Below are 13,486 nucleotides of genomic sequence, written 5' to 3'. Positions count from 1 at the left end.
AAAAAAGGGGAGGGAAGATGGAACCAAGTTTGTTTTCGCCCAACTTTTTGCCCTCTCCCACGTGGGTTGGTCTCTTTCTCCCTGGCTGGGTCATGTCCCCTCCGCGCGCCTCAAGCTTTCGGCCACACAGACCGTGCGGCAAACCATCTCCGATCACAGCAGCGGGGGTCCTTAAATTTCCTGAGTTCTAACTTCAGGCCAGACTGTTGGGACCCCGCGCTGCTGGAGTTCTAAGTTAGGGCCGGGCGGTTAAGACCCAACGTCGGCGGAGGAGACGGCGAAGGGTCTAAGCTTCCATCTAACAGGTTAGGGAGCGGACGCAACCCCGAGTTTCCAGCTTCCCGGTCCCTCGGCCGGCGTACGCACTCACCATGGCAGCGATTCCACAGGCTCGGCACGCCAATTGGAGCGCAGCTGACGTCTGAGAAGCGCTCGCCTCCACCGGAACTCACAGAAGAAGAAGCGGAAACGGTCCTGCGCGGCAGGAAGCGAAGGTGTCGCTACTCGAACGAGCGGGCCCCGCCCCCTACGGGGGGCATTGGCGCGGTGACCAACTCAGCGTTGGTGAAGGAACGTACTTTGGCGTTCTTATGAACTGTGTAGTACAGATTATTGTCAGAAACAATGAGTTAAAAATTCAAAAGTAACCCACTGGCCGGTCGCAGTGGCTCACGCCTATAATCCCAGCATTTATGGGAGGTCGAGGCGGGCGAATCATCTGAGGTCTGGAGTGCCAGACCAGCCTGGCCAAAATGGCGAAACCCCATTTCTACTAAAAATACAAAAATTAGCCGGGCGTAGTGGCGCATGCCTGTAGTCCGAGCTACATGGGCGGCTGAGGCAGGAGAATCGCTTGAACCCAGGAGGCAGAGGCTGCAGTGAGTCGAGATCTCGCCACAGCACTCCAGCCTGGGCGACAGATCGAGACTCCGTTTCAGAAAAACAAAACAAAACAAACAAAAGTAACTAGAGAAATAGAGAAATACTTCCCAACTGGTTGAAATAACTGATGCCTCTTTCCTGTGACCCCCAAAATCACTTAAAATCCGGCCACTAGGCCGGGTGCGGTGGCTCAGGCCTGTAATCCCAGCACTTGGAGAGGCTGACGTGGGCTGATTAATTGAGGTTAGGAGTTCCAGGCCAGCCTGACCAACATGAAGAAACCCCCATCTCTACTAAAAATACAAAAAAATAGTTGGGTGTGGCGGTGGGCGCCTGTAATCCCAACTACTCGGGAGGCTGAGGCAGGAGAATCCCTTGAACCCGGCATTTCGCCATTGCACTCCAGCATGAGCAATAAGAGCAAAACTAAAAAAAAAAAAAAAAAAAATCCAGCCACTAAACGGTTAAGGCCTGGCTCATTCTGATTGGCTGCCATCCCTGCCTGCTCAGATATTTAGTATTTGAATAAGAACCTTTGGGTGAACACAGGTATTCAGTGTAAGAGCAGCTAAGTGACTGGCTGGCTCTAGTGGCCAGAGAGCAGTCCTAAAAGAAAAAAAAAAAAAAAAACAACGAGTCTTCAAGGTAGCATTTATTTTCCCACCAACGCTGATCCTAAGTTGGGAAAAGTAATTTCCCCCAGAAGAAATCAGGATACTGCGAGCAACAAGGAAGGGATGCTAAGTGGTCAAACAAGAATACATGTATTCAATACAGTGTTCATTAAATGTTTGATAATGAATGGAAGGATAGGCAGATCCAAGTATCTCATAGGAAGAAAGAAATCAAGCCGACTGCAGGTTATATCATTCCATCACACATTCAGGGAACTTAATCCCTTCACTCCAGAGATGGGGTTGTTTAAAATAAGTTCTTCCTTTTTTTTTTTGAGACCGATTCTCACTCTATTGCCCAGGCTGGAGTGCAATGGCATGATCTTGGCTCACTGCAACCTCTGCCTCCCAGGTTCAACTTATTCTCCTGCCTCAACCTCCCGAGTATTTGGGATTATAGGCATGCACCACCACACCCGGCTATCTTCTTTCTGTTAATTACTTTTGAGCAATTCCCCAATACTGTCCTTACTTGCATCAAGAGCATGCCAGCCAGCCCTGGCACCAGGGTCAGAGTTGAGGCTGGGGGCATCAGCCTCCTTTGTGAGGTGGCCTCAGTGACATAAGGGCTATGAGATGGCGGCTACCCTACTGTAGCTGGCTGCATCAGATGTACCAGGCCTTCCCTCTAGCTCCCAACACCATCTTCCTGACCTAAGCTTTGCCATGTTGTTGTCACTGCTGGGTGCCTGTGCCGTGGTGGGGCCATTCCATGGCCCTGAGTGGGAGCCAGTGCAGGGCCTGCTCTCCCAGGATCACAGCTGCAGGGACCCTCAGTGCTGTGGCAACCTGCTTGTCCTCTGTCTCTTTCTGGTCTGGCAGGTCCGGCACTATTGGCACCAGGTCACCAGGACCCGCTTCAGCACAAGGAATGTCATCAAGGTGAGTGGGTCTTATACACCTTCACCCTCCTTCCCTCAGCACCAAGATTGTCTCTGTCACTTGTTACAAGGAACTTTTTCTATCCCTGGTGTACCAGAAATGAATCATAGGGGAACTCACATTGCTCAGGGAGAGCAGTGGCCAAGCCCCAAACCCAGGAGTCACCCTGATCTCCTCTCTTTCCCTCACTCCACACATTCAATCCATCTGCAAGTCCCAGGGGCTCTACTTGGAAATTGTATCTCAAATCTCATCACTTCTCCCAACCATACCACAGCTTCCTGGGCAGAGACACCATCATGTCTCACCTGGACCATAGCAACAGCCTTCTGCCCAGTTCTTGCTGCTTGCTTCTCTTATCCAGCCACAGCCCATCCTCCATATAGTCACCATAATGGCCTTCTTCTTTCTCTTTCCTTCTTTCTTTCTTTCTTTTTCATTTTTTTTTTTTTTTTGAGATAGAGTCTCACTCTGTTGCCGAGGCTGGAGTGCAGTGGCACGATCTCAGCTTGCTGCAACCTCAGCCCCCCGGTTCAGGTGATTTTCCTGCCTCCTGAGAAGCTAGGATTATAGGCACCCACCACCAAGCCCGGCTAATTTATTTTTATTTTTAGTAGAGATGGGGTTTCACTATGTTGGCCAGGCTGGTCTTGAACTCCTGACCTCATTATCTGCCTGCCTCGGCCTCCCAAAGTGCTGGGATTACAGGTATGTGCCACCGTGCCGTCAACTCTGCGGATTTCCTTCTTTTCTTTCTTTTGAGACAAAGTCTCACTCTGCGGCCCAGGCTAAAGTGCAGTGACACAATCTCAGCTCATAGCAACTTCTGCCTCCCGGGTTCAAGCAATTCTCCTGCCTCAGCCTTCCTAGTAGCTGGGATTACAGGCATGCGCCATCACACACAGATAATTTTTGTATTTTTAGTAGACACGGGATTTCACCATATTGGCCAGGCTGGTCTCTAACCCCTGACCTCACGTGATCCACCCATATTAGCCTCCCAAAGTGCTAGGATTACAGGGGTGAGCCACCATGCCTAGCAGACTCTGGATTTCTTTCTTCTTTTTTTTTTTTAGATGGAGTTTCACTCTGTCACCCACGCTGCAATGCAGTGCCATGATCTTGGCTCGCTGCAACCTCTGCCTCCTGGGTTCAAGTGATTCTCCTGCCTCAGCCTCCTGAGTAGCTGGGATTACAGGCATGTGCTATGATACCCAGCTAATTTCTGTATTTTTAGTAGAGATGGAGTTTTGCCATTTTGGCCGGGCTGGTCTCAAACTCCTGACCTCAAGTGATCCACCCGTCTTGGCCTCCCAAAATGCTGGGATCACAGACATGAGCCACCATGCCCGGCCATTAGAACAAACTTTTAGAAACAGATCATAGCACTTAGGTGCTCAAAACCCTGCAATGGCTCTTATACTTACATTATCTGTCAAACTCATAATAAAATTCATACTCCTAATCATGACTCTAAGGACCAGCATAATCTGTCCTGTGTTTGTCTCCGATCTCCCAGTGATCTCCTCATTACTGGTTTCATTTTGGCTACATGGTCTTCTTTGCTGTTCCTGTACATGTGACCTTGTTCCATCCTCAAGCCTTTGTACTTAATATCTCCTCTGCCTATAACGCTCTTTCTTTAGATGTCACTTGCTTTGCTCCTTACTTCATTCAGGTCTCCAAATGTCACTTCCTCAAATAAGACTTCCCTGACTATTCTGTCTGTATGGATTACACAAGTTAATATGTGTGCAAGGATTTTCCTTCTCTGTTCTCACCTACAGGTGCCACTGCAGAAGCGGGCAGTGCCCTCCATGAGATGCAAAACTGTCTTTGAGCTGACTCCTGAATTCTTCTTCAGTCCTGGAAACTTCAGAGGCCTAGATTCTCATCAATGGGCACAAAGGCAGAGATGGAGATACCGGAGGAGCCTCCAGGAATCATGGACCCAGAACTTGCTCTCTCCACAGCACCCAAGTCCGGGCCCACCTTCAGGTGTTCACACCCACCCTGAGCCCATTTTTTGTACCACGTCCATTTCAAGCACCTGTCTAATGCCTCAGGACAGTTGCTGGAAAGCATGGCAGGTACCTTGGTGTCTCAGAGATGGTCAGACTCACCCTGCCTTGGACATGTGCCATGAGATGGAGCAGCTGCTGCTTCACTTGCAGGAAAGGTTGGTGTCACTGGAGCCTGTCATCAGCACGAGGTCTCGCCCCACCTCCATGACCTTAACCACCTCTCTTCCAAACTTACTTTCAGCCCAGAGGCTGCAGTTCTGCTCCAGAGAGCTGTTGCCTGATCATTCTCACCAAATACCAAGAATGTGCACTTGGAAGTCCTGGGACTGCCCACCAGAGGCCTGGGAACCAGGGGGTAAAAAACAGACAGCAATCAGAGAGGATAGTAGAGAGACCCAGGCTCCAAGGGGGATGAACCAGAGAGGGAGCAGATGGGAAGATGCTTCAGAAATGCAGGCATCTGGGGAGCAGTTCCCAGTAGACTTTGGAATGGAGGGTGATGCAGAGACTAATGTGTTGGAGTGTGCAAACCAGAGACTAGTAATAAGTGAAGCTGATGGAGAGATCTTGACACCAGGGTGGGAGAACCAGGACCGGATGGGAATTGAGAATAGAACCAACATTCAGGAACTAGGGAATAGAAACCAGAGGGAGGCTGGAAATAAGAATCCCCCTGAAACCCAGGCACATACGGGAGAGAACCAAGAAGAGTTAAGATGTAAAATTGATGCAGAGACCCAAACACCTGAGTGGGAGAACCAGGATAAGAATGGAAGTGAGGATGCTGTGGAGACCCAGACGTTTGAGAGGAAGGACAAGAAAGAGGCTGGAGGGGAAGATGGGGAACAGATCCAGGCTCAAGAATTGGGGAAGCAGGGTCAGACTAGAGATGAGAATGGTGAGAAGACCCAGACGTCAGAGTGGGAGAAACAAAAGCAGATGAAAGGTGATGCTGATGTGGAAATTCAGACAGAAAAGGGAAGAAACAAGGACCAGGTTGGAGGTCAGGATGCTGCACAAACCCCGTCACCTGGGAGACAGAACCTAGGAGAAGTGAAAAAAGAGGATGGTGTAGAGACCCAGGCCTTGGATTGGGGAAAACAGGAATGTATTGGGAATATTACAGAGATCCAGACACCAGTGTGGGAGAAACAGGATCGATGTGGACGTGAGAAAGCTAGGAAGACCCAAGCATCTGGGGGAGAGAGCCAGAAACAATTAAGTCATGAAATTCAAGTGGGGTGGGGAAATAAAGGCCTGAGAAGAGGTGAAAATGCTAAAGAAACCCAAATACCTAGCAGGAAGCAGCTCAGGGAGATAAGAGAGAAGGACTGGGTGGTGATCCAGGCCCCATGGTGGGGAAACTGGAGACAAGTAGCAAGTGAAATTGACAGAGAACTTGAGATACTATGTTGGGAGAATCAGAATTGGATTGGAGGTGAAGATAGAGCAGAAATTCAGGCATCAGAGAAGAGAGATCAGAGAAAGGAAGGACGTGAGGATGGTACAAATATCCTGGCACCTGAGGCTGAGATCCATGAACAATTAAATGGTGAAACTGATGTGGAGACTCATTCAGCAGGGAGGAAGAAGAATAAGCCACCTAGAGAAGAGAATGGTACAGACATTCAGTCACTAGGGAGGAGAGAGGTTAAAGGTGAGGATGAAAAAGAGACCCAGGAACTTGGGAAAAAAAATCAGTGTCAGTCAGGAAGTGAATTTAGTGAAAAGATTCACAGACCAAAGGGAAAGAACCAGGAACATACTAGAGGCAAGGATTGTGGACATGCCCAGACATCTGAGTCAGTGAACTGGGGCAAATTAACAAGTCAAGTTGATGGAGAAACTCAGTCAGAAGAATGGAAGAAAGATGAGCAGACTGGAGGTAAGAATGGGGCAGAAATTCAGATACAAGGGAAGAGAAACCTGAGAGAAGCTGGAGGGGAGGATGGTGTAAAGACCTGGGCACCTGGGAAAGAAACCCAGAGTCTGTTTAGAAGTGATCTTGGTAGAAAGATCCTTTTATCAGAGTGGAAGAGCCAGAAGCCGATGGGAAGTGAGAGTGGAACAGAAATTCAGGCTCCGGTGGAGAGAAACCAGAGAGAACCCGGAGGTGAGGACAGTGTAAAGATTCAGAGACCTAAGAGAGAGAACCAGGGACAGTCTGATAGTGAAATTGGAGACAGCCAGTCACCAGGGAGGAGGAACTGGGAGCTGACTGGAAAGGATGTTACAGAAAATCAGGCATCACAGAAGAGAAGCCAGAGAAAGGCTGGAAATGAGGATGGTAGAACGATCTGGAGACTTAGGGGAAAAAACTGGAGGCTGAGAGCAAAGAACCAGAGACTGTTAAAAAGTAAAGGTAATGGAAAGACCCTTTCATCAGAGTGGAAGAACCAGGAACAGGGTGGAGGTGGGAATGATGAAGAAATTCAAATACAAGGGAAGAGAAACCTGAGTGGGACCACAAGTGATGATGGCTCAGAGAGCCAGGCTTCTGCCAGAGATGACCAGGGACAATTAAGAGGTGAAATTGATGAAAAGATCCAGGTACAAGGGCAAGAAAATAAGAATGAGGGTGGAGCTGAGGATGTTGCAGAATTCCAGGATATAGGAAGCCAGAGAAAGTGCACAGATTGGGATGTTGGAGGGCCTCCAGCACCAAGGGAAGGAAACAAGGACCTGGTCAGTGGAAAGGATGCTGTGAGGGACAGTCTCCAAGTTGACTGTTCTGGGGATGAGAGACCCACAGGCAGAAAACACAACCTACCAAGGCCCCCAGCCTTCTCTGGTTCTGGACATGGGACCATGGAACAGGAACAGGCAGTGGTTGTAAATAGTTTCATCTCTTCTCCCTGTCCTGAGATGGATCCTCTCCCCCACCGGGGTGAAGTCTTCTTGCTGGTGGGTGGGGAGGGAGAGCATGTGGCCAGCCAGGGCACAACCCCTGCCAGGGATCACAGAGTGGGGATCAGTCCAGCCTCCCAGCAGGCCCAACCTGAATCCTGCAGAAGACAACAAAGGGACAAAGGGGTAGATCCAGAGAAGGTCCCCAGCCTGACTCGGCAATACCGGAACCCTCCATCTCTGACTGCTCCCTTGGGCATGCCCTCTGCCTGTCCCTGTGTGCTGTGTGGCCCAGACCCAAAAGCTGCCATAGCTCTGGTGGGTGCTCCCACTGTCCTCACTGTCCTGCCCAAGGGGACAGTCCTCAAGAAGAGCAAACAACTGCTTCTGGAATCCCTGATGCGGAGGAGGATTGCACACCTGAAGTGGGGTCTTCCCCGGCGGATCCTGGAGTCCTATTTCCTGTTTAACTTCTTAGGATCTTGCTCATTGCCCCTTGCTGGGGCAAGGCTCCCTGGACTGAACACGGGCCAGGAGCTCCAAGCGCAGCAGGAAAGGTATTGTGAGGCCCAGGGCTCCCCACCAGGCCTTAAGTCCCCAGAAAGGTTCCAGAGGGTTCAGCGCCCAGACAGAAAAAGCTCGAAACTTCCTACACAAGCCAGAGCTCTGGAGGGAAACAGACCCTACAGGTCAGAGCGGATGGGCATTTCCATCCAGCCTGAAAAGGCCAGGAGAGTCCGGCCACCAGAGGGCGCCAGAGAACCACAGGAGATCCAGAAAGCTCCTGCCAGGGCTGAGCCTTTGGCTCCCAGGACCCCCAGGCCCGCAGCGAGATCCAGGAGCTGGTGTGGCCAACAAAGGGTCGGAGAGCCTCCCAGTGAGAACAGCAGGGGCTGGAAAATGATCAGGCCAGGGGTCTCCCAGCTGGCAGAAAGGGCTACCAGCAGAGTCAGGACCTCATCCTCCAAGCCATACTACATCCACTGGAGGAAGGAATGCACATCCTGGGAGGTCTCTAAGCCCCACAGACTCAAATGCCAGCAGCCCCCATACTGGAGAAGAGGAAGCCTGGAACCTACAGGGTGCAGAGGGGCTGGGCAGCAGCCTTCCTGCCATTCTGCAGAACCTGTCAGCTTCAGAGGGAGGCTCCACTCTGTGGGGGGAAAGCTGAGCCTGACCCTTCTGAACAAGATGTCTTGGTCTCCACAGCTTGCCAAGTGCAAGCACTCAGCCCCTAACCTGACCCTGAGGGAACCTGATTATACTCTGCTTCCCAAAGTGGGTAATTCACGTGCAGGGGAGGACAGGATTGGAGGCCACACTGCTTCACAGAGGGAACTTCAGCCACGAAGTCACTGCTGTACTGGAGCCACCCTTCCTAAGACAGAAAGATCCCAGGGCCAGGGGGCACCTGGAAATCCAAATGGGGCTCCACAGAATACACCAGGCTCCAAAAAGTTTGATTTTATGAAGCATCTGAGATTTTTTCTCTTTCAGCATGGCTTTAAAAAGTAGACTCAGGCCCAGAGTCCTCAGGACATGTTAGAAAAGGTTTGAGACTGTCCTGATCCCCACAAAGCCTCTAATAAATTGGTCATTTGGGCCCTGTGGGGTTCTAATTTCTATGGCACATGTTTTCTAAGCACTCCCTTTTGGGGTTTGGGATACTTTGTGGGTGGGGTAGAAGCCACTTCCACTCTGTGGTTGTGAAGATTTAGGGAATGTGGGCGACCCCAGTGTTCTCTCCAAAAAATGTCCCCTCCAGCCTCCTCACAGTAGAGTCCACTGAGGTCCTTTCCTGCCCTGTCCAAAAGCTAATCCTGATTAAGGCAGGATACTCCAACAGCCTTCGTTGCTTATGGGGAGGGGTGGTGCTCTACATGGGACACTAATTTTTCTTTTGAGATGGAGTGTCACTCTGTGGTCCAGGTTGGAGTGCAGTGGCTTGAGCTTGGCTTACTGCAACCTTTGTCTCATGAGTTCAAGTGATTCTCCTGCCTCAGCCTCCTGAGTAGCTGGGATTACAGGCATGAGCCACCATGCCTGGCAAATTTTTAAATTTTTACTAGAAGTGGGGTTTTGCCATGTTGCCCAGGCTGGTCTCAAACTTCTTTCTCTCTCTCTCTCTTTTTTTTTTACTTCTATTTTTACTTTTGGTCTCAAACTCTTTATTCTTTTTGAGATGGAGTCTTGCTCTGTCGACCAGGCTGCAGTGCAGTGGTGTGATCTCAGCTCACTGCAACCTCCACCTCCTGGGTTCAAGAGATTCTCCTGCCTCAGCCTTCCGAGTAGCTGGGATTACAGGCACCTGCCACCACGCCTGGCTAATTTTTGTATTTTTAGTAGAGATTGGGTTTTGCCATGTTGACCAGGCTGGTCTTGAATTACTGACCTCAGGTGATCCACCTGCCTCGGCCTCCGAAAGTGTTGGGATTAAAGGCATGAGCCACCACATCGGGCCTATTTTTGTATTTTTTTTGTAGAGACAGCTACAAAAAGTACAGGTCGATGAGACATCCCAAGATGGGTCTCGCCATCTTGCCCAGGCTGGTCTTGAACTCCTGGGCTCAAGCAATCTGCCCACCTCAGCCTCCCAAAGTGCTGGATTACTGGTGTGAGACACCACACCTGGCTGAAAGGATAAAGCAGCTGTCCCCAGCCTTTTTGGCACTAGTGGCTGGTTTCGTGGAAGGCATTTTTCCCAGGGACTGGGGGTGGGGGTGAAGGTTGGAGCTCAAATTGTTCCACCTCAGATCATCAGGCATTAGTTAAGATTCTCAGGCCGGGCATGGTGGGTCACGCCTGTAATCCCAGCATTTTGGGAGGCCGAGGCAGGCAAATCACTAGGTCAGGAGTTAGAGCTATATGGTGAAACCCCGTCTCTACTAAAAACACAAAAATTAGCTGGGCGTGGTGGTGCATGCCTATAGTCTCAGCTACTTAGGAGGCTGAGGCAGATAAATCGCTTGAACCTGGGAGGCGGAAGTTGCAGTGAGCCGAGATCGTGCCACGGCACTGCAGCCTCGGCAACAGAGCGAGACTGTGAAAAAAAAAATTACTTTTCAACTTTGGGTGTGGTGAAGACATTCCTGCAGGGTTCTAAGCGCATACTGCTTTTGGCTTAGTTAGACACGACTCAGAGCCCCTGCGCCGGCCACTCAGCCTCAGGTGCAGCTGCTCGCCTGAGACTGCGCCTTCCAGGGTCCGCGCAGGCGCATTCCACGACGACGCAAGCGTGTCCTCTAACTGCGCATGCCTGCAGGCTGCGCGGGAAAAGGTTCTGCCTCAGCGAGAGACGAGCGAGATGGCTGTGAGGCAGGCGGCGACAGCGGGCACTCCCGGGCCCAGAAGGAACGAAGAGGCGGCTCTCCTCTTCGAGAGGGCCCATTACCGGCACGACTCGCGCTGGCTGCTGCCTGTGTCCCCCCGCCTGTGCTTGGCCTGCACGCTGGAGCTGCTGCCCGAGCCCGGCGTGTCGGTGCGGATTGAACTCTTTCTTTGGAAGACCTGGGTTTGGGCGTTACCCTCAGCAAACGCGGCCAGTCCCTCGCCAGACCCGCTACTGTGAACCCGACGCGAAACCGGGCCCCCGCGCGGTGTTCACGCCCCTCCCGGTCAGCCCGCCCCGCACCCGGTCACAGCGGCTTCACGGTCCCCTCAGCCCCAGGCCGGCCTATTGGCCTCCGGGGAGCCCCGTCCACCGGGCCAAGCCTCCTGGCCGTGCGCCTGGAAGGGCAGAAATCCGGATCCCTCGGGACCTCACCCAGTCTCAGGGACACGCCTTCCTGCTTTCCGCCCTCTGGCCCCTTCCTTTGCTGGCCCTGCCTCCATTTCCCCAGGATTCAGCCTTAGCTCAGGCTCCCGCCATTTCTGTCCCCAGTCACCTGCGGGCCAGGCGCACAGGCGGCGGCCGCTCCTCATTCCCTTCAGCTGTCCGCGTGTGAATCCGAGGAGGGGCTGCCTGGGCGCCGGGGGGGACAGGAGTGACAGGTTACAGCCGGGCGGAAGTGGGGTGAAAGGGAAGACCTTTCCCCTGGCAGAGTTGGCTGGGCTGCCTGGGCCTTCAGTGCCTACCTGCGTTTGTAATGAGGGTTCTTTTTTTGTTTGTTTTTTGAGATGACTGTTGCCCAGGCTGGAGTGCAGTGGCGCAGTCTCGGCTGACTGCAACCTCCGTCTCCCGCGTTCAAGCGATTCTCCTGCCTCAGCCTCCCAAGTAGCTGGGACTATAGGCGCGTGCCACCATGCCCGGCTCTGTGTGTGTGTGTGTGTGTGTGTGTGTGTGTGTGTGTGACAGAGTCTCGCTCTGTCACCAGGCGCCAGGCTGGAGTGCAGTGGCACGATCTTGGCTCACTGCAACCTCTGCCTCCCAGGTTCAAGCAATGCTCCTGCCTCAGCCTTCCGAGTAGCTGGGACTACAGGCGCACGCCACCACGCCCAGCTAATTTTTGTATTTTTAGTAGAGACAGGGTTTCACCTTGTTCGCCAGGATGGTCTGGATCTCTTGACATCATGATCCGCCCACCTCGGCCTCCCAAAGTGTTGGGATTACAGGCATGAGCCACCGTGCCTGGCCTAATTTTTGTATTTTTAGTAGAGACCGGCTTTCACCATATTGGCCAGGCTGGTCTCTAACTGCTGACCTCGTGATCTGCCTGCCTTGGCCTCCCAAAGTGCTGGGCTTACAGGTGTGAGCCATGGCAGTGACTTTTGTTGTCCATGGAGGCATCCAAGTAAAGTTTCTCTCAAATTCATGGGTGGGGAATTCGTGCTTGGGGGGATTGGCTAGATCAGCACTTCCTTTTTTTATTTTTGGAGAGACAGTCTCCAGGGTGTCAACCTACATTGCCTAGGCGGTCTTGAACTCCTGTTCCCAGCGATTCTCCCACCTTGGTCTCCCAAAGTGCCAGTATAACAGGTGTGAGCCACCGTGCCTGGCTGCATTCTCAAATATTTTGATATTTTCATCTCAGGATACTTCATACAAAATTGTTGACCCCAAGTAGTTTTTGTTTATGTGGGTTATATCCATTGATTTTTTTTTTATTTTAAAGATGGAGTCTTGTTCTGTAGCCTGGGCTGGAATGCAGTGGTGTGATCTTGGCTCACTGCAACCTCTGCCTCCTGGGTCCTGTTTCAAGCAATTTTCCTGCCTCAGCCTCCCGAATAGCTGCGATTACAGGCATGTGCCATCATGCCCAGCTAATTTTTGTATTTTTAGTAGAGATGGGGTTTCACCATGTTGGCCAGGCTGGTCTTGAACTCCAGACCATGTGATCCAACCTCCTCAGCCTCCCAAAGTGCTGGGATTACAGGCATGAGCCACCACTCCCAGGTATATTAACAAATTTTGTAGATTTTTTTGGAGACAGGTCTCACCCTGTTGCCCAGGCTGGAGTGCAGTGGCACGATCATAGCTCACTGTAGCCTTGACCTCCTGGGCTCAAGTGATCCTCCTACCTCACCCTCATAAGTAGCTGGGGCTACAGGTGTGAATCACCACGCCCAGTGAATTTTTTATTATTTGTTGTTACAGGGTCTCACTATGTTGCCCAGGCTGGTCTCAAACTCCTGCATTCAAGCCGTGGTCTTCTTGCCTCGGCCTCCCATAGTGCTGGAATACAGGCATGAGCCATTGTGCCTGGCCCATAAGTAATTTTTTTATTGTGGCAAAATATAGATAATATACAGTTTATCATTTTTAGATTTTTTTTTTGAGACATAGTCTTGCTCTGTCGCCCAGGCTGGAGTGCAGTGGTGTGATCTTGGCTCACTGCAACCTCCGCCTCCTGGGTTCAAATGATTCTCCTGCCTCAGCCTCCTGACTAGCTGGAATTACAGGTACGTGCCAACATACCCAGCAAATTTAGCAGAGATGGGAGTTTCACCATGTTGATGAAGCTGATCTGGAACTCCTGAGCCTGTGATTCACCTGCCTTGGCCTCCCAAAGTGTTGGGAATACAGGTGTGAGCCACCGCACTCAGCCATTTTTAGATCTTTTTAAGTGTTCAGTCTTGTGGCATAAGTAATTTAAAAAAATAGAAATAACTGTATTTTCTCAAGAAAGATAGTGACGGCCGGGCGCGGTGGCTCAAGCCTGTAATCCCAGCACTTTGGGAGGCCGAGGCGGGTGGATCACGAGGTCAAGAGATCGAGACCATCCTGGTCAACATGGTGAA

General features: G+C 51.4%; 3 protein-coding genes across 3 annotated transcripts in view; 2 read left to right on the top strand and 1 right to left on the bottom strand.

Moving 5' to 3' along the window:
- The window catches only part of SNU13 (small nuclear ribonucleoprotein 13), a 14,026-nt gene extending 13,537 nt beyond the window's left edge, over positions 1–489 (bottom strand). Inside the window, exon 1 of the mRNA XM_017510328.2 lies at positions 371–489. Within this exon, the coding sequence (XP_017365817.1) occupies positions 371–373 (3 nt within the window). The 5' untranslated portion in view covers positions 374–489. The remainder of the gene's footprint in view (positions 1–370) is intronic.
- A 1,733-nt stretch (positions 490–2,222) lies between these two features.
- CUNH22orf46 (chromosome unknown C22orf46 homolog) lies at positions 2,223–8,914 on the top strand. The gene is made up of 2 exons (XM_017510326.2): positions 2,223–2,438; positions 4,226–8,914. Exons 1-2 carry the CDS (start codon positions 2,223–2,225, stop codon positions 8,822–8,824), a joined length of 4,815 nt encoding a protein of 1,604 aa, XP_017365815.1. The 3' UTR covers positions 8,825–8,914.
- A 1,699-nt stretch (positions 8,915–10,613) lies between these two features.
- Positions 10,614–13,486, top strand: part of MEI1 (meiotic double-stranded break formation protein 1) — a 95,520-nt gene continuing 92,647 nt past the window's right edge. The window contains exon 1 of the mRNA XM_037731994.1: positions 10,614–10,787. Coding sequence (XP_037587922.1) covers positions 10,614–10,787 — 174 coding nt within the window. The remainder of the gene's footprint in view (positions 10,788–13,486) is intronic.

This window comes from Cebus imitator, unplaced genomic scaffold, assembly GCF_001604975.1.
Source record: "Cebus imitator isolate Cc_AM_T3 unplaced genomic scaffold, Cebus_imitator-1.0 Scaffold435, whole genome shotgun sequence".
Classification (NCBI taxonomy): Eukaryota; Metazoa; Chordata; class Mammalia; order Primates; family Cebidae; genus Cebus; species Cebus imitator.
This window is presented reverse-complemented; position numbering and strand designations above follow the sequence as displayed.

Excerpts from the sequence above, each read along its gene's own strand:
- CUNH22orf46 (XM_017510326.2), top strand. The coding sequence starts at position 2,223 with ATGTTGTTGTCACTGCTGGGTGCCTGTGCCGTGGTGGGGCCATTCCAT. Across the intron at positions 2,439-4,225 it reads GCACAAGGAATGTCATCAAG|GTGCCACTGCAGAAGCGGGC; the intron begins GTGAGTGGGTCT and ends TCTCACCTACAG.